Genomic DNA, 26,833 nt, shown 5'->3' on the forward strand with positions numbered 1-26,833 from the left:
GGATAAGGGAATTCTGATTATTCTTAATTTGCCTGAAGGCTTTTGGGTTTAGGTATCTATTTTTTTTTTAAGATTTTATTTATTTATTCATGAGAGACACACAGAGAGAGGCAGAGACACAGGCAGAGGGAGAAGCAGGCTCCATGCAGGGAGCCGACGTGGGACTCAATCCTGGGTCTCCAGGATCAGGCCCTGGGCCAAAGGCGGCGCCAAACTGCTGGGCCACCCTGGCTGCCCGGGTATAGGTATCTAAATAATTCAAGTGACACTTCCTGAACAGTTTTCTTTTTTGCCTTTGTTGACATCAGGCTGCTGTGATTCATCCCCCCTCTCAACTGCCATAACAGATTAACAAGAATTGAATTTCAGTTAAGTTCTGGCTTTTCTAAAGCAACAGCAAAGGGAAAGGCTTATGGTGACCGGTCAAGAGTACACAAGGAACTATTACACAATGGTTGCTTCACTTGCTGTTCAAGTATGAAATATGTAGGAATTCAAAAGGAACAATTACAATATTAGAAAACTTGGGAACAGGATGTTTTATAATATAAACATAAGAAGTTTCAGTGGTGCTTTGTCTTGTGTCGTTAACCATTAAAATGAAGTATCGTGCTCATGGGTCCAGGGACTTAACAGGATTGGGAAGCAGCTGATGTAAACAGTATTCATCCTGATCCTCCCCTCGGACTCACCCTGCCTGCCTTCAGTTCCCTGAGCAAATTGGCTTTTATTTATCTATGGCACAAGCTGCTCTGTTATGCCGAAATCCTAATAGCCCCTGGCATTCAGATCGAGTGTCACTTTCTCAAGGAAGCCTGGGATCCTCCTCCCGACTGGGTCAGATTCCATTTTTCCCAGCCCCTGGCACCTCTCCCCCGTGGCTGGCGAGTTTACCCGGCTGAGGGCCCCAGAGGGCAGGGAACACGTCTAGCTGATTCAGCACTAAGCCAACACCAAGAGCAAAGTACACGGTAGCTATTTGTTGAATGAAGGTCAACATTTATTAAGTACCAAGTGTTTTACTTCATGAATTCCTCCCAATAACCGTTGGGTGGATATTATCCTCATTAACAGATGAAGTGACATGAGAAAAATAACTTGCCCAAGGTCACATCATCAACAAATGACACAGCCCAGGATTCGACCGAGGTAACTTTGATGCCAAAGCCCTTGTCGTTTTGTCTTTTATTTTCCTCATCGCATACGGTGATCCTAGTGAAATGCCCGTGTTCTCAGCCTGGTACTATGTGATCTGCCACAGGAAGGCAGACCGAGGGTCTGATCCAAATGCAGCGCTGTGGTTTTTTTTTTGTTTTAATATTTTATTTATTTATTCATGAAAGACACACAGAGAGAAAGAGGCAGAGACCCAGGCAGAGGGAGAAGCAGGCTCCATGCAGGGAGCCCGACGTGGGACTTGGTCCCGGGACTCCAGGATCACGCCCTGAGCTGAAGTCAGGCTCTCAACCGCTGAGCCACCCAGGCGTCCCCAGCGCTGTGTTTATAGTGAGTATTTGCAGTGCCTCCTCAGCGTCCGTTTCTGCTTTCCCCAGTCACAGGCCCTGTTCTCATTTGGAGAATATAGAACTCTCTTTGTCTCAGCTCACTTGGTCTGGGGGTGCGGAGGCCCAGCAGTGAAGCCTTGTGAGCTGTACTTCAGCAAGTCAGCACGATCCATCTGGATTAAACACTGTGACTGGTGCAGGCATGGACTTGGACCCAGTATTGTCAATCTGAGCCAACTGAGACTCAGTCCAGAACTTTGGTTGGAGTTTGTGCAAAAACAGACTTGATCTCTCCAACTGGCCTTGGCCTCTGAAAGCATGAAGATTGGCACTACTTCCACAGACTCCCCGCCTGGTAGGGCAGACAGGAGGGCAGATGTGACATCTGATAATATCAGCTGAGCCCTGCTCAAGCTGTACCTGAGGCTTTCTGTCCCTGTGCTTTTCACTAATTTGAGTCATTGAAGTCCTTTTTCTACTTAAGCCTTTTTGGTTGAGAGTTGCGTCACTTGCCATCAAAGAAATCCTAAATAGCACCCTGGAACATGTTTTGCCTTTTTCTCTTTCCATTTTGCATGGATTTGGGTCACTTCCACAGGCTGTTGGAATGGCCATAAATGTGTGTCTTCTGGCCTCAGAGGAAAGCAGTGAGGAGGTAATATAGCAGTGACGATGTCAAAACAGGTTTTGTAGTTTGGGGAATCGGGGCTTCTAAGACCTGCTCAGTAACTTGTGGAATGTGAGAAACTGTTTCTCTACATCTTTTTTTTTTTTTAATTTTTATTTATTTATGATAGTCACAGAGAGAGAGAGAGGAGAGAGAGGCAGAGACACAGGCAGAGGGAGAAGCAGGCTCCATGCACCGGGAGCCTGATGTGGGATCCGATCCCGGGTCTCCAGGATCGCGCCCTGGGCCAAAGGCAGGCGCCAAACCGCTGCGCCACCCAGGGATCCCTACATCTTAGTATTGTACAGAAAGCGAGGATAATATTTGCCGTGCCACTTAGACAAGAAGGAATTGATAAGCGTTTGTACTTTGGCATTACTTCTCTTCCAACGTGCTGGTAGCATTCCAGCATGTCAACCTGTGTTTTTTTCCTATTTCTCAATCACTAGACTAACCTCAGCAATAGTGAGGTGGGTAGTAAGGAGGGTCCTACTTTGGGGAGATGGTAGAAAGAGGAGATTCCTGTTCTAGAGCTCAGGAGGCCTTAGACGAGCGTCCCAACCTCACCATAACAGTAACTGTCTTTATGTCGGAGAGCATTAGGATAGTAAGCGCCCCTTCTTTCTACTCTGTGGATCTTACAAGTGGGGGTTTTTGGACTTGAACTTTTCAAAAACCCATTCTGATCCTCCCCAAACTGCTTTCTCTAAAATCCACTAGATGTGTTTACGGTTGCCCAGCGGTAGAAAGAAAAATCTGTATGCTCAGATAGCTTAATTTTCCCCTTCCAGAAACATTAAAAAAAAAAAAAAGAACACGAAGCCAGCAAAGATATAAACCATTTATTTCCATTCCTAAAATCTACGTGAATTTATCGATTGATTTCGTTATTTAAAATAGTCCCTTTGTAAAGTCATTATACTTTACAGAAAATATACTAAGTTTATCAAAATACACACAAACTATTGCTGGAAATGCTATTCTTAATCCCTCTGACTGAGCAACCCAACACTTGTTTTCAAAGCCCTTATGATTTTCAGAGGTTTCCATGGTGGCAAGAAACAAAGAAATCATCTCGGGACAGGAGTGGCAATCGGTCGGAATAATACCCCAAATACGCATCTACTTTACAGACGCCCGGACCGCCTGGGTGTGAGGGGCTCTTACAGAGTGTTCCGAATTACACAAGGTCTTCCTAGTTGCAGTAGGCCTTTCCCTTACCTACAATCTAAGACATGCAGCAGAGTATATGCTACATAATAAGGAACATGTACTCAAGCAACTTAAGGGCCTCAACTATTTGTCTGGATATACTCATGTGTCAAGTACAATCCTTATCTTTAGCATTGAAGACTGGAATGCAGGAAAACTAACGTCACTAGAAATAGGGGAGTAAAAACACCAAAGCTGGGCAGAACCAGGGTTGGAACCCCCATCCATCAATTTTGAAAACCAACCCATGGATACTAAGAACAACAAACAGACTCAGATTTCTCTTTCAAAGAGACCTGGGCTCTTTAGATTTGGATTTTCAACTAGTTAGTAATTCTCTATTCAGTTTGTGAAGCCTTAAGATCTTGTCGCTTCTCCCTTTACCAAGTCATCTTTTGCGTGATTTCACTGCTTCCAAGCACCAAGCTCTCGAGGGGGTGAAATGAAAACCTGCCAGCTAACAATTTAAGACAGCTGGAAGGATCTTGAAGTTAACCACATAAACCAACATTTGGGGCTAATGCTAAACTTCGGTTGTGAAAGCCCAGCCCTTCCTTTTAAGGGAGAGAGTCCTGTTTGGCTTTGGTTTTGGTTTCGATCCTCTTGGGGGGACAACAGAAGATGGCTTAATAGGTAGATAAACGCTTAGAGACAAAATGCAACTTTACCTTACAAAGAGAAGGTTCCCTTTCTCCCAGTTAGTATCTTAAGTGTAAAACTGCAGCCTGAAGCTAAGAGCCGCTCAGCCCCCCACTCCCCGCGGCGCAGGCTACTTGACGGCGTACCCAGAGATGTGAGGGCGCACCAGCTCCCAGGACAGCGGAGCCTGGAAGTGCTGCAGCTTGAGTTGGGAGAAGGGCACCCGCTCCAGCGCCTTCCAGCTCTCTCTGGTCAGGTGGCACCTGTCAAACAGCAGGTGCCAGAAGGGGTGCAGGATTTGTTGCCAGAAGTAATTCCAAGTTGAGCTCTCAGCTGCGACATGCTCCAGGAAAAAGAAAGCCCCTCCCTGAGAAGGAAAAAAAAAAAAAAACCAGGATTTTAGTTTCTAAAGAACAGGTTTGTAAGATGATTGAAGCTTCTTCGATTTCTGTGGCTCTTGAGGCTCACTCACTTCACGAGAAGGCCTGCGTAAATCAGAACTTGCTAAGACACTATTTTGGCCAATAGTCTCGCCTCCTGTCAAATTTTATACAGTTGCCAATCTAAGGCAACTAATGCGCATCTTGTGATGATCAAGTACTGCATCATCCTGGCTAAACGTGCAGTGCTCCTGCGTGCAAGCCGCTAGCCTTCGTGCCTGGCGCGTGTCAACTCGCTTAATCCTTATAGTGAACTATTTGGGTCAATATCATCCATCATTCCTATTTTTATAGGTGGGGGAAGAGTCACACAGAAAATGAGCAACTTGCCCAGGGTCACACAGCTTATAAATGCTTTGAACCTGGACAGACTGGCTCCAGAGGCCTCGCCCGTGTGTTGATTTTAGGCACTGCAGAAAAGTTCAAACAGAGAAACAAGCACTAGTCTATCATCTCAAGATAACCGCTGTCAAGATTTTGTGTGTACATCATGTGAAGATTTTTTTTTTTTTTTCCCCTAAAGTTAGGACTAGGACTAGAATGTACCTTCTGTTTTGTAACCAGCTTTGTTTGATTTATGTACTCAAATATTATTCTAAAACATTTTTTAAAAAGATTTTATTTATTTATTCATGAGAGACAGAGAGAGAGAGAGAGAGAGGCAGAGACCCAGGCAGAGGGAGAAGCAGGCTCCATGAAGGGAGCCTGACATGGGACTCAATCCCGGGACCCCAGGATCACAACCTGAGCTGAAGGCAGATGCTCAACCACTGAGCCACCCAGGCAACGCCTTTATTAGTTTTCTAATAGGGTGTTGGGTTTTTCTTACTGCTTAGCAAGGGCATTTAGTATAATAAGACTATCTATATACTACAAATGTTTCCCCCTGTTTGTTTGCCTTTTTTTTTTTTTTAAGATTTTATTTTTAAGGAATCTCTACACTCAGTGTAGGGCTTGAACTCACAACCTTGAGGTCAAGAGTCACATACTCTACTGACTGAGCCAGCCAGGCATCCCTGTTGTTTACCTTTTAATTACAATTTTTTAAACTTATTCTTTAAAATTAAAAAAAATTTTCTTTTTACTTCTTCTAAACATTGTTCTTGGGTTCTGCTTTGCAAACCTGTGAGAGAGCTGAATCCATACCTAGCACTGCCTGAGACTAAAGAATCATGTCTGATATTTTTGTACCATTGTCACAAGGATGTAAATGATATGAATTAAAGTACTGAAGCATCTAAAAGCATTAGTGAAGTCATGGTACCCCTGTGCCGTTAGGGATTTTATTCGTCGGATGTGATGTGCAAATCACTGTCCTGTAGGCATTAGCAGCTGCTACTTTCGTCTCGTCTCGGACAGTCCTATAAATGCAGGGGAAGTATCCACATAGTAGAGGTTATACATTAACAGGACTTCAGAATTCTTTTCTGCCCATCTACCCCTGTGGGGAGTAGGAGAAGGGGTCCTCCAAATCCCCTCCAAAACCCGGGGTGAGGGTCACACTCTTCTAGTCTCCTCTGGCCACCCTAATCATGCCTATCCCAGGCAGAGAGCTGACAGGTGGCAGTTTCCCCAGTTCTATGGGTAAGTGAAGGCCTGTGTGCAGGAATGGAAAGCTTGGAGTTTCCTAATTGGATTAAAAAAAAAAAAGAAGAAGAAGAAAAAGATTTCCATAGACTAGGACAGGAGGAGCCCCAGGTCTGGGGAGGCCTATGTTGCCCTCTGGGTAACACAGGGTAAACCAGAGGAGCCCATCACCCGTTCAGGTGACGGTTGAGTAGACACATGGATACGCAGGTTTGGGGTTAGAAGAAGGATCTGGGCTAGATCTATCCATTTGGAAACCATCTGTACATGCACAGTAATTGAAAACTGTGGGAGGCCCATGAAATGCCCCTGGGGCCGTATTTAATTAAGTAAAATGAGAGCCAAAAAAGCAAACTCCAGTATTTAGAGATGGGCAGAGGAAGAACAGCCAGCAAAAGTGGCAGAAATGTGGAAGCTGGTGAGAGAAAAAGGCCCTAGTGACAAACAGTGTGGTGCAGCAGTAGGAATACTTGCATTAAAGAAAGTCAGGAAAAAAAAAAAGAAAAAAGAAAGAAAAAGAAATAAAGACCATTTTCGAAGATGGTGCTGACACCAAAGAAGGAAGCCCCTGCCCTCCCAAAGCCGATGCCAAAGCAAAGGCTTTGAAAGCTAAGAAAGCGGTGCTGAAAGGCATGCACAGTCCCAAGAAAAGATTCGTACGTCACCTACATTCCTACGACCCAAGACCTTGCGGCTCCGAAGGCAGCCCAAAGATCCTGGAGAAACAAGCTTGATCCCTATGCCCTCATCAAGTTCCCCCGACTACCGAGTCAGCCAGGAAGAAAATAGAAGCCAACAACACGCTTGTGTTCACTGTGCATGTCAAGACCAGTGAGCACCAGGTCAAACGGGCTGTGAAGAAGCTCTATGACATTGATGGGGCCAAGGTCAATGCCTTGATCAGGCCTGATGGAGAGAAGAAAGTGTATGCTCCACTGGCTCCTGGCTATGATACTTTGGATGCTGGCAACAAAACTGGGATCATCTAAACTGAGTCCAGCCGGGTATAAATCTAAATATAATTTTTTTCACCATAAAAGAAAAAAAAGAAAAGAAAGACCTATTGGCTGTGTAACCTTGGGCAAGTTTCTTTTCTTTTTAGAGACTTTATTTATTCATGAGAGACACAGAGAGAGAGGCAGAGACACAGGCAGAGGGAGAAGCAGGCTCCATGCAGGGAGCCTGACGTGGGACTCGATCCCGGGACCCTGGGGTCACCACCTGGGCCGAAGGCAGGGGCTAAACTGCTGAGCCACCCAGGGATCCCTGGGGCAAGCTTCTTAACCTCTGTTTCCTCAACACAACATGAAGGCAATATCTGCTTCCAAGGACTGTTGTGAGGGTTAAAGCTCACTGTAATAAAGCTCCTGGTTGTGTGCAGCTGAGTGCTGAATGCTGGGTGCTTCCCAGCAGCTAAGGAAGACCACTGGATGCGGTCTCAGTCACAGTGCTGGGAAATGCAGGGAAGCATTACTTGCTTTGTAGGGGTCACAGGTAAGCAAAACACTCACTAGCCTGGCCTAGTCCCTATCCAGTCTTAGGACACAAGAATCCAGCGTTTGGATATAAGAATCACAAGGTTTGGGGGCACCTGGAGGCTCAGTCAGTTAAGTGTCTGACTCTTGATTTCGGCTCAGGTCCTGATCCTCGGGGTTGCAGGATCGAGTACCCCCCAATCCCCCCTCATGGGCTCTGCACTCAACAGGGAGTCTGCTTCCCTCCCTCTGCCCTCTCCCCACTCGTGCGCACACTCTCTCTCTCAAATAAATAAATCTTAAAAAAAAAAAAAAAAGAATCCAAACGTCTTCATTTACTACTCTGATGTTGGCCTCTCCTTGAGCCAAAGACAAGGAGATCATTGTCTGTCAACCCCATTTCAAGCCCCTGTCTTCCTGAGGAACTTCCTGTTTCTTCCTGAGGAACATCCTTTTCTCCTAGGACAGTGAGTTCAACCGTTGAGATGTCCGTGCTTTACTTACATTCAACCAAGTTAAGAATAAAGCTATTTTAAAAAATTAGTAAATAGGTGAAAATCATTTAGGTATAAAGAATTTCAAACTATACAGAAAGATACACAACGAAAAGTGACTCTACCCTATATTGAATCCCATTCCCGCAAGGCAACCACTGTTAATAGTTTCTTGTCTAGGGGCGCCTGGGTGCCCCAGTTAAGCCTCTGACTCTTGATTTTTGGCTCAGGTCATGATCTCAGGGTCCTGGGATTAAGCTCTGCGCTCAGCAGTCTTCTGAGATTCTCTCTCCCTCTGCCCCTCCCCTTGCTCACATATTCAAGTGTTTTCTCTCTCTCTCTCTCTCTAATAGATGGATAAATCTTAAAAAAAAATTTTCTTCTCTATCCTTTCCATTAACATATACACAATGTATATGTACATACGTGTGTGTGTGTCTAAGCCCTCACACAGCGGGTTTACCGTCTACGTAATAGTCTCTGCTCTCATTTAACATTAACATTTCATTAATGTCCCTTTAACATTATCTCTTGGGGACTTTTTTCGTATCAGCCTAGATAACTCTTCCTTGTTCTTTTTAACAGATGCACAGAATTCTTTTGTACTGTGTGACAATTTACTTGAACAGCCTCCTGTTGATGGACATCTAGGTTATTTCTAATTCCTGCTATTACGAATACTCCACTGAGTGCCTTTGCATAGAGACACATTTTTGCATATTTGTGCAGTGTAGCTCTAGGATAAATTACTGCTGGATAAAAGGCTACGTGCGCTTTAAATTTTGATATTCTCAAGTTACCCTCCAAAGAGGGCACTTCCTCCAATGTGTATGGGAGTGTCCTGCTTCCCAAACCTCAATAACCATATTTACCTTAAAAGCCTCTGACGGTACAATATGTAAAAAATGGCATCTTGCTTTAGTTTCTTTAATTGCACCTACAGTTGAGCATTTTTATATGATTGGCTTTTATTGCTTTATTTACTTTTGAGAGAGGGAGAGCAGGCTAGGGGGGAAAGGAGAGACAATCCCAAGCAGGCTCTGTGCCCAGAGCAGAGCCGGATGGGGGGGCCTCCATCCCACAACCTTGAGATCGACAAAACAAAAACAAAACAAAACAAAACAAAACAAAAAAAAACCTTGAGATCGAGACCCCAGGGGAAATCTAGAATCCCATGCTTGATGGACTGAGCCGCCCAGGTGCCCCTAGAGGAGGCTATTTTTATTTATATTTCTGTTCCTGAGGTTTGCCTATCTTTCTCTGTGTTTTTCTTATTATTTAAAGAAACCCTATTGATCTTTGGATCCATAATGCCTTTTAAAAGGAAGGAAGTTCATCTTTTTGTCTATCATCCCTGGCAAATACTTCTATGTTTTGATACTTTATTTTGTTTATAGTACTTTTTTTTTTTCCTCTGTAGAAGTCTTAAAATTTTATGTACTCAGAATCCCTTTCCCTTTAGAGCTTAAGAATTCAACAGAGTGCCAGGGCACCTGGGTGGCTCAGCTCAGGGCGTGACCCCGAGGCCCTGGGATCGAGTCCCACGTCGGGTTCTCTGCATGGAGCCTGCTTCTCCCTCTGCCTGGGTCTCTGCCCCTCTCTCTCTCTCTCTCTCTCTCTCTCTCTCTCTCTGTGTGTATCTATGAATAAATAAGTAAAATCTTAAAAAAAAAAAGAAATCCACAGCGCCTTCTCTAGTAGCTTCGCTTTTTATGTAGGAACCTTTGAGCCACCGGAGCGGACGCACGGCTTGGGCTGAGGGCGGTTCCCAGCCACCAGTCCTGGGGCACCCCGCGCGTCACTCACCGGCCTCAGCACCCTGCACACCTCCCGCAGGGTCTGCCCCTGGTCCCGCACGGAGCACAGCACCAGGGTGCAGACCACCGCGTCCACCGAGCCGTCGGCCACCTGCGGCATGTCCTCCCCCGCCGCCACCACGAAGCGCTCGAACTGCACGTGTCGGTTCTCCGCGATGCTCTTGATCAAGAACTTCTCGAAGTTGGGGTTGGGGTCCACGCAGGTCACCCTGCACCCCGGCGGGTAGAACTGGAAGTTGGCGCCGGTGCCGCAGCCCACCTCCAGCAGGGACAGCCTCCCCGAGGGGCCCGCGAACGCCTGCAGGCTGCCGAAGAGCTCCCGCTTCCTGCCCGCCATCCGCTCGTTGTACATCACGCTGAACCTCGCCAAGAAGTGGGGGAACCACCACCTCTTGCATATCTGGCTCCACAGGCCCAGGGCGTGCAGCAGGAACAGGGGCGAGGCCAGGAGGCACACGAGGAGCCTGAGGACCACGACGGCGACCGCCATCCTGCGGGGAGCGCGCACCTGTCCGCCCGCGCCTGGGCCGAGCCGGGCGGGCGCGCGGGGGAGCCGGGGCCGCGGGACTGGGCGGGCGCCGCGCAGCAACCACAGCGCCGCCGCCGCCCGCAGGCCCGCCCCGCCCCGCCCCGCCCCGCCCCGCCCCGCAGCATCGGCGGCCGCGGGGAGGAGCCCGAGGCTTCCTGCGCCCCCGGCCGGAGGCGGGGCCTGGGTCCACTGCGCGGCGACCCGGGCCTCCTGCGACCTCCGCCGGCGTGGGGCCGCCCCGGCCGGAGGCTGCTGCCCCGTGTCCCCCCCCTCCCCTCCCCCCCTCCCCTCCCCCTCCCCCGGGCAGGCCGCGCAGTGGATGCACCCGCCGCACCCCCCAGGCGGGAAGGCTGCTGCCCCGTGTCCCCCCCCCTCCCCTCCCCCCCTCCACTCCCCCTCCCCCGGGCAGGCCGCGCAGTGGATGCACCCGCCGCACCCCCCAGGCGGGAAGGCTGCTGCCCCGTGTCCCTCCCCTCCCCCCTCCCCCGGGCAGGCCGCGCAGTGGATGCACCCGCCGCGCTACCCGCGCGTCCCCGGGGCGCCCTCCACGGCCAGGCCCCCCACGTTCCTGGCGCCACACAGTTTTATTTTTTAACTCCCTGTTTTGGGGTCGTCCTTTGTTAAAGGGCGGGTTCCACTTCCAATTGTGCAGTGACTGCTGCATTACTCGGCTAATTTAGATAAAAGTCGTGCCCAGAATATTCATCTCTGGGAACCTCAAAACCCAAAGTATGCAAAAAGTAGTTTCAAGCATTCATTTGTTTTTGTTTTGTTTTTTGTTTTTTGTTTTTTTTCATAACAAGAAAGCCTGGGCTTTAGGGTACACGGAAATTTTCAAGAAAAATAGGAACAGGGACGTCTGGGTGCCTCGGTGGTCGAGCGTCTGCCTTGGGCTCAGGTCGTGGTCCCTGGGGCCCTGGGATCGAGTCCTGCAGGGAGCCTGCGTCTCCCTCTGCCTGTGTCTCTGCCTCTGTGTGTGTGTGTGTGTATTTATCATGCATAAATAAAATCTTTTTTATTTTATTTATTTATGATAGTCACACAGAGAGAGAGAGAGAGAGGCAGAGAAACAGGCAGAGGGAGAAGCAGGCTCCATGCACCGGGAGCCCGACGTGGGATTCGATCCCGGGTCTCCAGGATCGCGCCCTGGGCCAAAGGCAGGCGCTAAACCGCTGCACTACCCAGGGATCCCTAAATAAAATCTTTTAAAAGTAAAATAAAAATAAAAAAAGAAAGGAACATTTACTTATTTTTTAAGGATTTTATTTTATTTATTTATTTATTTATTTATTTATTTATTTATTTATTCATTCATTCATTCATTCGTTAAGATTTATTTATTATTATTCATGTGAGACACAGAAAGAGACAGGCAAGACACAGGCAGAAGGAGAAGCAGGTTCCATGCAGGGAGCCCGATGTGGGACTCGATCCAGGGTCTCCAGGATCACGCGCTAGGCCAAAGGCAGGTGCCAAACCCCTGAGCCACCCGGGCTGCCCTCCCCTTTTATTTTTATCTATTTATTTAGGGAAAGAGCACAGCAGGGGGAGGGGAAGGGACAGAGGAGAGAGAATCCGAGGCAGACTCCAGAGTGGAGAGCCCTGGGCTGGGCTGGGCTGGGTCCCACAAGCCTGAGGACCATGACCTGAGCTTTTTCCCCTAGTCTACGGCTTGTCTTTTTATTCTCTTAACAGTGTCACCGTCTTGCCCCCTGTCCTCTGCTCTCCGTGCCTCTGGCAACCACCAATCTGTTCTCTATATCTGTGAATTTGTTGTTTCTTCCTTTTTAGTGGGGTTCACTAAACCCCACTTTTTTTGGTTATACACATAAGTGAAATCATATGGTATTTGTCTTTCTCTGATTTTTTTTAAAATTTATTTATTCATGATAGTCACACGGAGAGAGAGAGAGACAGAGAGAGGCAGAGAGAGACACAGGCAGAGGGAGAAGCAGGCTCTATGCAGGGAGCCCGATGTGGGATTCGATCCCGGGTCTCCAGGATCGCGCCCTGGGCCAAAGGCAGGCCCCAAACCGCTGCGCCACCCAGGGATCCCTCTCTGATTTTTTAAAAATATTTTATTTATTCATGAGAGGCACAGAGAGAAAGGCAGAGACACAGGCAGAGGGAGAAGCGGGCTCCATGCCGGGAGTCCGATGCAGGGACTTGATGCCGGGACTTGATCCCGGGACGCCAGGATCATGACCTGAACCTAAGGCAAACACTCAACTGATGAGCCACCTGGGTGTCCATGTAGTTTACATTTTTAAAAATAAATCTTATAAATCTAAAAATTATATAAATATACATATTGTATATTTTTATTTGCAAATTCAAGTCCTTTAGTAAATATAGGAATATTAAGATTTTCCAGTTCTTCTTCTGTCTGTTTTGGTATTGCGTCTTTCAGAAGTTTGCCACCTATCAAGTCTAAGTTGTTGAATATATTGGTATAGAGTTGTTCACAATATTCTCTTTTAATCCTTTTAATATCTATAGAACTATAGAAATGCTTTTCTGCACTGTTACTGATATTTTGTGGGGGGTTTTTTATTGTCATTTTAGCTAGAGATTTTTGTTTTTTCAAACTTTTATTTAAATTCTGGTTAGTTGGGATCCCTGGGTGGCACAGCGGTTTAGCGCCTGCCTTTGGCCCAGGGCGTGATCCTGGAGACCCGGGATCAGGTCCCACGTCGGGCTCCCGGTGCATGGAGCCTGCTTCTCCCTCTGCCTATGTCTCTGCCTCTCTCTCTCTGTGTGACTATCATAAATAAAAATTAAAAAAAAAAAAAAGAGTCTCTTATGGTTTGCCTCCCTCTCTTTTTTTCCCTTCCCCTATATTCATCTATTTTGTTTCCTAAATTACACATACAAGCGAAATCATATGGTATTTGTTTTTCTCTGGCTGACTTTTGTTTTTTGGTTTTTTTTGTTTTGTTTTTTTAATTTTTATTTATTTATGATAGTCACACACACACAGAGAGAGAGAGAGAGAGAGAGGCAGAGACACAGGCAGAGGGAGAAGCAGCCTCCATGCACCGGGAGCCTGACGTGGGATTCGATCCCGGGTCTCCAGGATCGTGCCCTGGGCCAAAGGCAGGCACCAAACCGCTGCGCCACCCAGGGATCCCGTGACTTGTTTTGTTTAGCATAATATACCCTGGCTCCATCCACGTCATTGCAAATGGCAAGATTTCATTCTTTTGACAGCCACACAACATTCCACTGTAAATGTTTACCACATCTTATTTATCCATTCATCAGTCGATGGACATCTGGGCTCTCCCCATAATTTGGTTATTGTTGATAACGCTGCTATAAACTTCAGGGTGCATGTGCCCCTTCGAATCAGTATTTTTGTTTCCTTTGGGTAAATGCCTAGTAGTGCAATTGCTGGGTTGTACTTTTTTAATTTTGTGAGGAGCCTCCATACTGTTTTCCAGAGTGGCTGCACCGGTTTGCACTCCCACCAGCGGTGCAAGAGAGTACCCCCTTCTCCACATCCTCATCAACATCTGTTGTTTCCTGCTGAGTGAAGTAAGTCAATTGGAGAAGGACAAACATTATATGTTCTCATTCATTTGGGGAATATAAATAATAGTGAAAGGGAAAATAAGGGAAGGGAGAAGAAATGTGTGGGAAATATCAGAAAGGGAGACAGAACGTAAAGACTGCTAACTCTGGGAAACGAACTAGGGGTGGTAGAAGGGGAGGAGGGCGGGGGGTGGGAGGGAATGGGTTCGGGCACTGGGGGTTATTCTGTATGTTAGTAAATTGAACACCAATAAAAAATAAATTAAAAAAAATAAAAAATAAAAATAAAAAAAAAAAACATCTGTTGTTTCCTGTGTAGTTAATTTTAGACTTTCTGGCAGGTGTGAAGTGGTTCACTGACGTTTTGATTTGTATTTCCCTGATGTCGAGTGATGTTGAGTATTTTTTTCACGCGTCTTTTGGCCATCTGGATGTCTTCTTTGGAAAAATGTCTATTCATGTCTTCTGCCTATTTCTTAGCTGGATTATTTGTCTTTTGGGTGTTGAGTTTGATATGTTCTTCTTTTTTTTTTTCTAAGATTTTATCTATTTATTCATGAGAGACACAGAGAGGCAGAGACACAGGCAGAGGGAGAAGCAGGCTCGATGCAGGGAGCCCCACGTGGGACTCGATCCCTGGTCACCAGGATCACGCCCTGGGCTGAAGGCGGCGCTACACCACTGAGCCACCGGGGCCGCCCTGATATGTTCAATCAATTGCCCTGATATCCAATTGATTTTGGATACTGACTCTTTATCAGATATGTCATTTGCAAATATCTTCTCCCATTTCCTAGGCTGCCTTTTTATTGATTTCCTTTTATCGTGCGGAAGCTTTTTATCTTGATGAAGTCTCTATAGTTCATTTTTTGCTTTTGTTTCCCTTGTCTCTGGAGAAGTATCAATAAGAGGTTGCTACAGCTAATGTCAAAGACATTGCTGCCTGTGTCCTCTAAGATTTTGATGGTTTCCTGTCTCACATTTAGGTCTCTCATCCATTTTTAATTTGTTTTTGTGTATGGTGCAAGAAAGTGGTCTAGTTTCATTCTTCCCCATATTGCTGTCCAGTTTTCCCAACACCATTTGTTGAAGAGACTCTTTTTCCATTGGATTGTTCTTTCTTGTTTTGTCAAAAAGCTTTTTTGTTTTTCTTGTTTTGTTTTGAAAGGGAAGGGGAGAGAAAGTGAAAGGAAGGGCGAGGATATAGGGAGAGAATCTTAAGCAGGCTCCATACCCAGTGTGGGGCTGGATGAAGGACTCAGTCTGATGACTCTGAGATCATGACCAAGTTGAAATCCATACACGGACACTTGGACATTTAACCTATTGAGCCATCCAGGTGCCCCAGTTTTTTGTTTTTTGTTTTTTAATTGAAGGATAGTTGACATACATAATACAATTATATTACTTCCAGGTGTATAATGTAGTCATTCAATATTTATATGCATTACAAAATGCTCACCACCATAAATGTTATCTCTTGTCACCATTCAACGTTATTACAATAATGGGGACACCTGGCTGGCTCTGTTGGTAGAGTATGTGACTCTTAATCTCAGAGTCATGAGTTCAGGTCCCACGTTGGACACAGAGATTAAAGAAAAAATAATGGAGGGCAGCCCCGGTGGTCCAGCGGCTTAGTGCCGCCTTTAGCCCAGGGTGTGATCCTGGAGATCCAGGATCGAGTCCCATGTCGGGCTTCCTGCATGGAGCCTGCTTCTCCCTCTGCCTGTGTCTCTGCCTCTCTCTCCCTCTGTGTCTGTCATGAATAAATAAATAAATTTTTTTAAAAATGTAAACCTTGGACTAACTTAAGAATTTTTCTTTGTACTATTTAATTCATTTATAAATATTTCACATACAACTAGCTTTCCTTTGTGTTTGTATATGAGAGCCTAAATTCTGATAAAAGAGAGGATACAAATGTTACTGAAAAAAGTAAAGAAAAAATAAACTAAAACCAAGCCCCCCGCCCTTGCAGAGCTCAGCAGTTCAGATTGGTCCTCATTAAGTAATGAGTGAAAGAAGCAAGGTACAAGCTTGCATGAAAGGGGAAGTGGAAAGGTCTTTGTGGTTATAAAAGTATTGATGTTTTTTATTTGACTTTCTGATTGTAAAAATGAGAAATGTCACATCAAGAAACAAAGTTATTGGGGATCCCTGGGTGGCTCAGCGGTTTAGCGCCTGCCTTTGGCCCAGGTCGTGATCCTGGAGTCCCGGGATCAAGTCCCACATCAGGCTCCCTGCATGGAGCCTGCTTCTCCCTCTGCCTGTGTCTCTGCCACTTTCTCCCTTTATGTCTGTCATGAATAAATAAACAAAATCTTTAAAAAAAAAAAAAAAGAAACAAAGTTATTGGGGATCCCTGGGTGGCTCAGCAGTTTAGCGCCTGCCTTTGGCCTGAAGTCCCAGGATCGAGTCCCACATCAGGCTCCCTGCAGGGAGCCTGCTTCTCCCTCTGCCTGTGTCTCTTCCTCTCTCTCTCTCTGTCTCTCATGAATAAATAAAATCTTAAAAAAAAAAAAGAAACAAAGTTATTACAATATTATTTACTATATTCCCTATACTATATATCACTGTACATTTTTTATCCTTATTTTATTGCAGTTAAGTTTGTACCTCTTAATCCTCTTCACCTATTTTGCCCATTCCCCCATGCTCCTCCCCTCTGGCAACCACCAATTTGTTCTCTGTATTTATGAGTCTCTATTTTGTCTTGTTTTTTTCATTTGTTTTGTTTTTTGGATTTCACACATTAGTGAAATCACATAGGATTTGTCTTTTTCTGTCTACTTTTAGCATAACACCCTTGAGTTCCACCCATGTTGTTGCAAATGGCAAGATTTCACTCTTTTTATGGCTAATATTCCAAACTACATTCACTATTCACTATTTCACTATCCATTCATCTGTTCATAGGTGATATGCTGATTCCATATCTTGGCTCTTGTATATAATGCTGCAAGGAACATAGGGATGGCTATATCCTTTCGAGTTAGTGTTTTCATTTTCTTTGGCTGCATATCTAGTAGTGGATTGCTGGATTGTATGATATTTCTATTTTTAGTTTTTCGAGGAACCTCCACAGTGTTTCCATAGTGGCTGCACCAATTTACATTCCCATCAATAGTGCATGAGGGTTTGATACTAGTCATTCTGACAGGTGTGAAGTGATATCTCATTGTGGTTTTGATTTCCCTGATGATTAGTGATGTTGAGCATCTTTTCATGTAGCTCTTGGCCATCTGGATGTCTTATATCTATTCAGGTCCTCTGCCCGTTTAAAAAAAAAAATTATCTGAGAGAGAGAGAGTGAGTGGGGGAGATGGGCAGAAAGAGGGAGGGAGAATCTGAAGCGGACTCCATGCTGAGCGCAGAGCCCTACAACCCTGAGATCATGACCTGAGCTGAAACCAAGAGTTGGATGCTCAGGTTTAACCAGCCGAGCCACCTAGGCACCCCTGTCCTCTGCCCATTTTTTAATCAGATTGGGGGTTTTTGGTGTTGCATTGCATGGTTTATTTATATATTTTGTATATTTACCCATTATTAAATATATCCTTTATATATATCTTCTCCAGTTCAGTAGATTGCTTTTTCATTTTGTTGAAGGTTTCCTTTACTTTGCAGAATCCTTTTAGTTTGCTGTAGTCCCAATTGTTTGTTTTTTGTTTTTTTGCCCTTGCCTGAGAAGGCTAAGAAAATATTGCTAAGACTAATGTCCAAGAGATAACTGGCTATGTTTTCTTTTAGGATTTTTATGGTTTCAGATTTTGCATTTAGGTCTTTATTATTATTATTATTATTATTATTATTATTATTATTTTGCATTTAGGTCTTTAATCCACTTTGAGTTTGTTTTTCTATATGGCATAAGAAAGTATCATTCTTTTTTTTTTTTTAAGATTTTATTTATTTATTCATGAGAGACGTGGGGGGGCGGGGCAGAGACACAGGCAGAGGGAGAAGCAGGCTCCATGCAGGGAGCCCGACGTGGGACTCGATTCCAGGTCTCCAGGATCAAGCCCTGGGCGGAAGGTGGCACTAAACCACTGAGCCACCTGGGCTGCCCAGAAAGTATCATTCTTTTGCATTTTTTGCATATATGCTTTCTTTTGCATATGTTTTCCTAACATCATTTTTTGAGGAGACTATCTTTTCCCTCATGGTATGTTCTTGCCTCTTTTGTCATAGATTAAGTGACTATATGAATATGGGTTTATTTCTGGGCTTTCTATTCTGTTCTATTGATATATGTGTTTATTTTTGTTCATTGCCAAACTATTTTGACTACTCTAGCTTTACAGTATAGTTTGAAGTCTGGGAGTGTGAAACATTTACCTTTGTTCTTCTTAAGATTGATTTAGCTATTCAGGGTGTTTTTTAGTTCCATGCAACTTGTAGGATTATTTGTTCTAGTTCTGTGAAAAATGCTATTGGTATTTTGACAGGGATTGCATGGGATCTGTAGATTGCTTTGGGTAGTTTGGACATTTTAACGAAATTAATTAGCTCATGCTAATCCATAGCATGGTATATGTTTCCATTTATTTGTATTGTCTTCAATTTCTTTCATCAGTATTTTAGAATTTTCAGAGCACAGGTCTTTCACCACCTTGGTTAAATTTTTTTCCTAGGTATTTTATTGTTTTGGGTGCAATTGTGATTGTTTTCTTTTTGGTAGAGACTTTAGGTTTTTCTTTATGTGATGTCATGTCATCGACAAATAGTGACAGTTTTACTTCTTCCTTACCAATTTATTTCTTTTTCTTATCTGATTGCTGTGGCTAGGACTTCCAGGACTATATTGAATAAAAGTGACAAGAGTAGACATATTTGTCTTGTTCTCAATCTGAGAGAAAAAGCTGTTTTTCAGTGTTCAATATGATGTTAGCTGTAGGTTTGTCATCCATGGCCTTTATTGTATTGAGGTATGTTCCCTCTAAATGCACGTTGCAAAAAATAAATAAATAAATAAATAAAAATAAATAAATAAATAAATAAATGCACGTTGCTGAGACTTTTTTTTTTTATCATGAATGGATATTCTTTTTTGTCAAATACTCTTTGGCATCTGTTGAGCTGATAATAAGGCTTTTATCCTTTCTCTTGATAATGTGATGTATCATGCTGATTGATTTGTAAACATTGAACATCCTTGTATCCCTGGAATAAGTCCTACTTGATTGTGGCAAATGATTCTTTTTAATGTATTGTTGAATTCAATTTGCTGATATTTTGTTGCAGGTTTTTGCAACTACAGTCTTTGTTTTAAAGTCCGTTTGGTCTAAGTATTGCTACCCTAGCCTTCTTTTTTTCTTCTTCTTCCATTTGCATGGCATATGTTTTTTCAGCCTTTCACTTTCAGCCTACATGTGTCTTTAGGTCTGAAATTAGTCTCTTGTAGGCACCATATAGGTAGGTCTTTTTTTTTTTTTAATCCAGTCACCCTATGTCTTTTGATTGAAGCATTACGTCCATTTACATTTAAAGTAATTATTGATAGGTATGATTTATTGCCATTTTATTACTGTGTAAACTATACTAAAAAAAATTAAAAATAAATTGCAGTCTATAGACTCTAATAGTCTCTTTTGGTGGAGGGAAATGTTATATGACTGAATTCCAGATGCTTGAAGTGAGCGCTGGGCAAAAAATAAGAAGTTGTTGGTAGAAGTTGCTCCTCCCTGATTAGAAATACATACCTAAAGAGTAATTAAGACATCCTTTTGAAGTGAAAAAACAAGAGCATCCCCCAGTGCTGTCAATATATTTTAGAAGAGTTCCTTAATGTTAACACTCAGGGCTATCAAGTGAATCTGAATGGTACTCAGGAAATATAAATAGGAAAAGACTAATTACTATTAAGGAATTAGGAAAAGACTACTACTATTAGGAAAAGACTAAGACTACTATTAAGACTAATAACATACATTATTATGCTGATTGCTATGCAAGTGTTACCAACTAATTCCTTATAAAACCTTGTTAATGGAAAACTTAGGGTTTCTTTTAAGAAAGGGCAGTTGAGGGCAGCCAGCATGGCTCAGTGGTTTAGCGCTGCCTTCAGCCCAGGGCCTGATTCTGGGGACCTGGAATTGAGTCCCACGTTGTGCTCCCTGCATGGAGCTTGCCTATGTCTCTGCCTTTATCTGTGTGTTTCTCATGAATAAATAAATAAAATCTTAAAAAAAAAAAAAAAGAGCCGTCAATGTCCTGTCAGTGTGGCTTACAAGCCTATAAAACTTATAGTCTTCTACCTCTTGAGTGTTAAACCAGTAATGATCCCTGTGAGACTTTTTTTTGAGAGGGAGAGAGAGTGTACACACATATGTTTATGTGACCACACACAGGGGAGAGGAAGAGAGAGACTTATTTAGGCTCCATATTCAGCCTGGAGCCCAGTGTGGGGCTCGATCTCATGACACTGATATCATGATCTAACCAAAATCAAGAGTGGACCCAGGCTCCCTCCCCCAAGAAAATTAGTAGATGGAAAACTCATGCTTATTTTCAGTTAAATCCTGAAAGTAGGTTAAAGCAAAGCAAAATGACAACAACAAAAACAAAATGCTTGGTTTTGGTTAGTTGAATATAAAAACAAGGATGAGAAAATTATTTCTCCTTTACTACATAGGTTCCCAAAGCTCAAAGGAGATGTGAATTTATTATTGTTAATATTAGATACGAATTCAATCAACTTATTCTTTTGCTTTAATAATTTAATTTATAGATTAGTCATGATAAAATTTATCCCAGGTTGGATTCTCTCTCTTACCTAGTGAGCATTTTAGCCACTTCTTTTTTTTTTTTTTTTTAAGATTTTTTTTTTTTTTTATTAATGATAGTCACAGAGAGAGAGAGAGAGAGGCAGAGACACAGGCAGAGGGAGAAGCAGGCTCCATGCACCGGGAGCCCGACGTGGGAGTCGATCCCGGGTCTCCAGGATCGCGCCCTGGGCCAAAGGCAGGCGCCAAACCGCTGCGCCACCCAGGGATCCCTAGCCACTTCTCATAGTTAATTTAGAGAGCCCAAGGAATACAAAATTCAGGCATGGTATTCAAGAAAATAGGTTTAGAAAGTAGGTAAAATGCTGTAAGAAAGTCACATTATACATTTTTAAATAAAAAGTAAATTATTTGAGGGATGCTTGGGTGGCTCAGTGGTTGGGCATCTGCCTTTGGCCGGGGTCATGATCCCGGAATCCTGGGATCCAGTCCCTGAGTCCCGCATCAGGCTCCTTGCGGGGAGCGTACTTTTCCCTCTGCCTGTGTCTCTGCCTCTCTCTCTCTGTGTCTCTCATGAATAAATAATATCTTTTTAAAAAAAGTAAATTATTTGGGGGTATCTGAACCATTGTTCTTTTCTGGCATAAGAAGGAAGTATTGGGTGGGCAGCCTGGGTGGCTCAGCAGTTTAGTGCCGCCTTCAGCCCAGGGCATGATCCTGGAGTCCTGGAATCAGGTCCCACGTCAGGCTCCCTCCATGGAGCCTGCTTCTCCCTCCGCCTGTGTCTCTGCCTCTCTCTGTGTCTCTCATGAATAAATAAATAAAATCTTAAAAAAAAAAAAAGGGAAGTATCAATATTTTAAAAATTGTTTCAGTTAGAATTTTAAAAATAGGCAAATACTCTTTCTCCAAGTATATTTTAGAACCAGAAACAAGATGATAATTAAAAAATATATATCAAATAAATGGCTTTAAATAAAATCTAACTTAAAGGGAAATTGTTTTGATTAATAAAAGAACAGCTTTCATTTTAATTATAAACTCTTTTTTATTTGGTATTTATTTACATAAAGTATATATTTAATAACTGAATATTCTATACAAACTCTAGGAAAGTATTCCAAATGTGAGATTATGATTATAAAAAAAAATCAAAATACATCAAAGAAGCATGTGATTCAGTGCCAAATTTATAATCAAATATTTAATATGTCACAATCCTTTTGTTCCAAAAAATGTTCACATGAGAAGTGTAAGTGGGCAGTCACTTGTCAAAAGAATAAATGATTTTCATTATGTAGAACATGGAAAGGGACACAATGTAAAATAGAGGTTCTCCAGAATTTCATTATGGAATTGCTAGCAAGACAACAGAACCTGAAGCTACAAGGACCTGTCCAAGTAGAATATTAATGTTAAATATACTTTTACTGCTTGCCCGGTACAGGTGATCTGTCAGCCACTTTTGATAGAAGGATGGCCCACAATAGACACCAGGAAAATTTTTTCGACCACAGCCATATCCGAAACTGGTAATTCCCATTACAAAAAATCGTTTACGTTCTGGAAAGTAGCACATTAATGGTCCACCACTATCACCCTATTAAAAAAGTCCCAAAATAGTGTTAGTTGCTTCTAGTAGTCTTTAAACAACAGTAAAGCTGGAATAAATTAATCACATTAGTCATACATTTACATAAATACACATTTTCCATATACCTTCAAGTTATAAAAAGCCATAGATTTTTCAGTTTTATATTCCAACTCAGACAGGAGTTGGAGGTGGTGAATAACTTCCTATCTACATGGTTTTGAACCAGAATTTTACAAATCACATTGTTTGGATTTTTTTTTTTTTTAAGATTTTATTTATTCATGAGAGACACAGAGAGAGAAAGGCAGAGACACAGGCATAGAGAGAAGTAGGCTCCGTGGCCGGAGCCTGATGTGAAACTCAATCCCGGGTCTCCAAGATCAGGCCCAGGGCTGAAGGCGGTGCTAAACCGCTGAGTCACCGGGGCTGCCCTGTTTGGATTTTTTTAGTACAATTATTCTGAAGAAATAATTGGGGAAATTGTATGCAAGATACTGTAAGTACTAATAGAGTCCTTCTGTTGCTTAATGCTGTGAAAAGTGTAACTTTAAGATGGACAAAGGATTCTCTCTCTCTCTTTTTTTTTTTTTTTTTTTTAGATTTTATTATTTATTCATGAGAGACAGAGAGAGAGAGAGAAAGACACAGGCAGAGGGAGAAGCAGACTCCAATGCTGGGAACCTGATTGAGGGACTTGATCCCGTAGTCCCGGGATCATACCCTGAGCCAAAGGCAGACGCTCAACCTCTGAGCCACCCAGGCTTCCCTGGACGAAGCATTCTTTAAGGTGTGTGTGTGCCTTGCTAACTAGTGGAGAGGAGTGAACCGGTATCTTGCAAGAGATGGCATCTTTCTAAGTGTGAATGTTGGCAGGTGCAAGGTAACAGGAATAAACGGCTAAGGCTCTCAGTCCTATTACAAATAACAAATGTCTGGCCTGCTTTACGCAATACTGTCATTCCACCAAAACACTCTTATGAAGGACTGGTAATCATGGAAAACAGCAAGGACACTGAGAGAACAGTTTCAGCCCCTAAAGATTAAGGACTCTCTTTCTTCCTTTCTTTCTTTCTTTCTTTCTTTCTTTCTTTCTTTCTTTCTTTCTTTCTTTCTTTCTTTCTTTCTTCTTTCTTTCTTTCTTTCTTCTTTCTTTCTTTCTTTCTTTCTTTCTTTCTTTCTTCTTTCTTTTCTTTCTTTCTTCTTTCTTTTCTTTCTTTCTTTCTTTCTTTCTTTCTTTCTTTCTTTCTTTCTTTTTCTTTCTTCTTTCTTTCTTCTTTCTTTCTTTCTTTCTTTCTCTTTCTTTCTTTCTCTTTCTTTCTTTTCTTCTTTCTTCTTTCTTTCTTTCTTTCTTTCTTTCTTTCTTTCTTTCTTTCTTTTTCTTTCTTCTCTTTCTTTCTTTCTTCCTTTCTTCCTTTCTTTTTTTAAAGATTTTATGTATCTATTCATGAGACACACACACACACACACACACACACAAACACAGAGGTAGAGACATGGGCAGAGGGAGAAGCAGGCTCCCTGCAAGGAGCCTGATGTGGGACTGGATCCCTGGACTCCAGGATCAAGCCCTGGGCCGAAGGCAGGCGCTCAACTGCTGAGTCACCCAGGTGTCCCAAGGATTGTCTGTCTGTCTTTCTTTCTTTTTTTTTTTTTAAAGATTTATTTATTCATGAGAGACACACACACACACACAGAGAGAGAGAGAGAGAGAGAGAGAGAGAGAGACGTGGGCAGAGGGAGAAGTAGTCTCCTTGGGGGGAGCCTGATGTGGGACTCAATCCCAGGACCCTGGGATCATGACCTGAGCCAAAGGCAGATGCTCAATGACTGAGCCACCCAGGTGCCCTAAGGACTGTATTTCTAAGATGTTTTCAGCTTCTCTCTATAAGGCAGGCATGGAATAGTTATTTTTTTGATAACAAGGATGTTTTGCTTATGAATGCAGTTCAATTAGATTAGATTCTCTACTGTTTTATTCAGCAAAATTTTGAAAGCAAAGGACACTGGAAAGATAAACCCTGGATTACAGAAACCAGAATAAGTAGGAAAAGTTTAGAGCATGGGGATACCACTTGGGAGTGAAGTGCTGATATATTTAGAAGTAGTGAAGAAAAGAGGGATAAAGAAAGATTCAGAAAGTCCAAGAGACAAAACAAAACAAAACAAAAAAGATAAATCAACTTCATAAAAATAAAAAACTTCTATGCTACAAATGATATCATCAGGGAAATGAAAAGAGAGACCACAGAATGGGAGAAGCTACCGGCTAACCACATATCTGGTAAGAGACATGTATATAGAATATATTTAAAAATGCTTATGACTCAATAACAAAAAAGATAAATGACTCAATCTAAAAATGGGCAAGGGCAGCCCCGGTGGCGCAGCGGTTTAGCGCCGCCTGCAGCCCGGAGTTTGATCCTGGGGACCCTGGATCAACTCCCACGTCGGGCTCCCTGCATGGAGCCTGCTTCTCCCTCTGCCTGCGCCTCTGCTCCTCTCTCTCTGTGTGTCTCTATGAATAAATAAATAAAATCTTTAAAAATAAATAAATAAATAAATAAATAAAAATAAAAATGGGCAAAAGAGAAATAGACATTTCTCCAAAGAAGACGTACAAATGACTGGCCAATAAGCACATGAAAAACTCCACATCATTAGTCACCAGGAAAATGCAAATTAAACCCACAATGAAATGCCACTTCACACCCACAAGGATGGCTATGATCAAAAAGACAATAACAAATGCAAACAAGGATGTGGAAAAATTGGAGTCTTCGTATTGCTGACGAGAACGTAAAGTAGTGCAGCCACTCTGGATAGAGTTTGGCCATTCTTCAAAATGTGAAACATTGACCCAGAAATTCCAGTGCTAGGTGAAATTTCCAAGAGAAACAAAAACATATCTATGCATAGACAATGTATACACAAACGTGTATAACGAAACTATTCATAATAGTAAAAAAGTGTAAATAGCTCCTATCTCAGGACTCCTGGGTGGCTCGGTGGTTGAGTGTCTGCCTTCGGCTCAGGGTGTGATCCCAGGATCCAGAATTGAGTCCTGCATCGGGCTCCCCACAGGGAACCTGCTTCCCTTGCCTGTGTCTCTGCGTGTCTCTCATGAATAAATAAATAAAATCTAAAAAAAAAAAATAGCTCAAATCTCCATCAACTTATGAATGGGTAAAATGAGGCACATCCATACAACGGAATATTATTTGGCAATAAAACGAATAAAGTATTAATACATGCTACAATATGGATGAACCCTGGAAATATGGTAAGTGGAAGAAGCCAATCACAAAAGACGGCATATTGAATGATTCCATTCATACAAAATTTCCAGAATAGGCAAATCTATAGGGATTAGTGGTTGCTCAGGTCCAGGGGCAGGTGGGAAGAGAATGGGGAGTGATCTGTAATGCATAGAGGCTTCTTTTCGGGTTGATAAAAATGTTCTAAAATTAGATTATGATGATGGTTGTACTGTTCTGTAAATATACTAAAAAACCATTGAGTTGTACACTTTAAATGGGTGAATTGCATATATGTAAATTATTATCTCAATAAAGGTAGTAATAAAAAAAGAAATATTTCAGGCAGATTTTGCCTAAAGTTGACCATGAAACCAAGGAATCAGGAAAGCAAGAGGATTTGGATTATTGGAATGTAGTTAAAAAGGAGAAAAAAGAATTTAGTACTTGATAATTAAGACCTCACCAGAAAGTGTTCAAAGGCCTTGTCGAAGTTTCTTTCTAGCTTTAGAAAATATTTCAAAGGAAAATCGTTTGTTCTTACCCTGCAAGTATCAAAAATCCCATCTTCAGCACCTGCACAAAATGAAGTGTTAGGAATAAATTTCCCATAACTCTGCTCAGAACCACAAATCTTACGAGAGATATAATGCACTTCTGCTTCCTGTAACACATCTGTAATATTACCTGTTAACAAAAAAAATAACAGTAAATGATTTTGGAGAGCAGGCATTTTGACAGTAACATAAAATGTTCGTGTTGAATAGGTTTTCTTTCCAAAGTGGTTCAACAACTAGGTAAAGCTGTATCCATAAATGCATGCATGTCTAAGAAGACTGTGGAAGAATGGTCACCAAATGTTAATTATCTCTAGAGAGTAGGAATTTCAGGTTATTATTATTTTTGCTTTCCTCTGCTTCTTGAAAGTCTCTCAAAAGTCTCTACTTTTTTTAAAAAAAGATTTATTTATTTATTTGTGAGGAGGCAGAAGGAGAGGGAGGGAGAGAGAGAATCTCAAGCCTATTTCCTGCTGAGCGCAGAGCCCCACGTGGGGCTCGATCTCACAGCCCTGAGCTCATGAGCCCAGTGGAAACCAGGAATTGGATGCCCAGTCAACTGTGCCATTCAGGTGTCCCAAGAATCTATACTTTTTTTTTTTTTTAAGATTTTATTTATTTATTCATGACAGACACACAGAGAGAGGCAGAGACACAGGCAGAGGGAAAAGCAGGCTCCATGCAGGGAGCCTGACTTGGGCCTCGATCCCAGGTCTCCAGGATCACACCCTGGGCCGAAGGCAGCACTAAACTGCTGAGCCACCGGGGCTGCCCAGGATCTATACTTTTCACAAAACAAGG

The 26,833-nt window shown here is 42.8% G+C and overlaps 2 protein-coding genes and 1 long non-coding RNA gene across 5 annotated transcripts in view; 1 reads left to right on the forward strand and 2 right to left on the reverse strand.

The window, feature by feature from the left end:
* The first annotated feature begins 989 nt into the window (after positions 1–989).
* Positions 990–4,364, forward strand: LOC144296820 (uncharacterized). Its single transcript, XR_013363770.1, has 2 exons — positions 990–1,149; positions 1,344–4,364. It is a non-coding gene; the product is annotated as an uncharacterized LOC144296820 (long non-coding RNA).
* Positions 3,000–10,413, reverse strand: TMT1A (thiol methyltransferase 1A). The gene is made up of 2 exons (XM_077870048.1): positions 9,826–10,413; positions 3,000–4,390 (listed from the first exon to the last, which is right to left on the reverse strand). The coding sequence occupies exons 1-2, from the start codon at positions 10,324–10,326 to the stop codon at positions 4,154–4,156; spliced, it is 738 nt and encodes a 245-aa protein (XP_077726174.1). The 5' UTR covers positions 10,327–10,413; the 3' UTR covers positions 3,000–4,153.
* An 8,984-nt stretch (positions 10,414–19,397) lies between these two features.
* Positions 19,398–26,833, reverse strand: part of TMPRSS12 (transmembrane serine protease 12) — a 28,984-nt gene continuing 21,548 nt past the window's right edge. Inside the window, exons 4-5 of one of the 3 annotated variants that reach the window (XM_077870070.1) lie at positions 26,020–26,162; positions 19,398–19,604 (exon numbers count right to left, since the gene is read on the reverse strand). In XM_077870070.1, the coding sequence (XP_077726196.1) occupies positions 19,413–19,604; positions 26,020–26,162 (335 nt within the window). In that variant the 3' untranslated portion in view covers positions 19,398–19,412. Of the gene's footprint in view, positions 19,605–21,650; positions 22,228–23,500; positions 24,737–26,019; positions 26,163–26,833 lie in introns of those variants that run through there. The other 2 variants (XM_077870069.1, XM_077870071.1) reach the window with 2 other exon arrangements.

Source organism: Canis aureus, chromosome 25, assembly GCF_053574225.1.
Source record: "Canis aureus isolate CA01 chromosome 25, VMU_Caureus_v.1.0, whole genome shotgun sequence".
Lineage (NCBI taxonomy): Eukaryota > Metazoa > Chordata > Mammalia > Carnivora > Canidae > Canis > Canis aureus.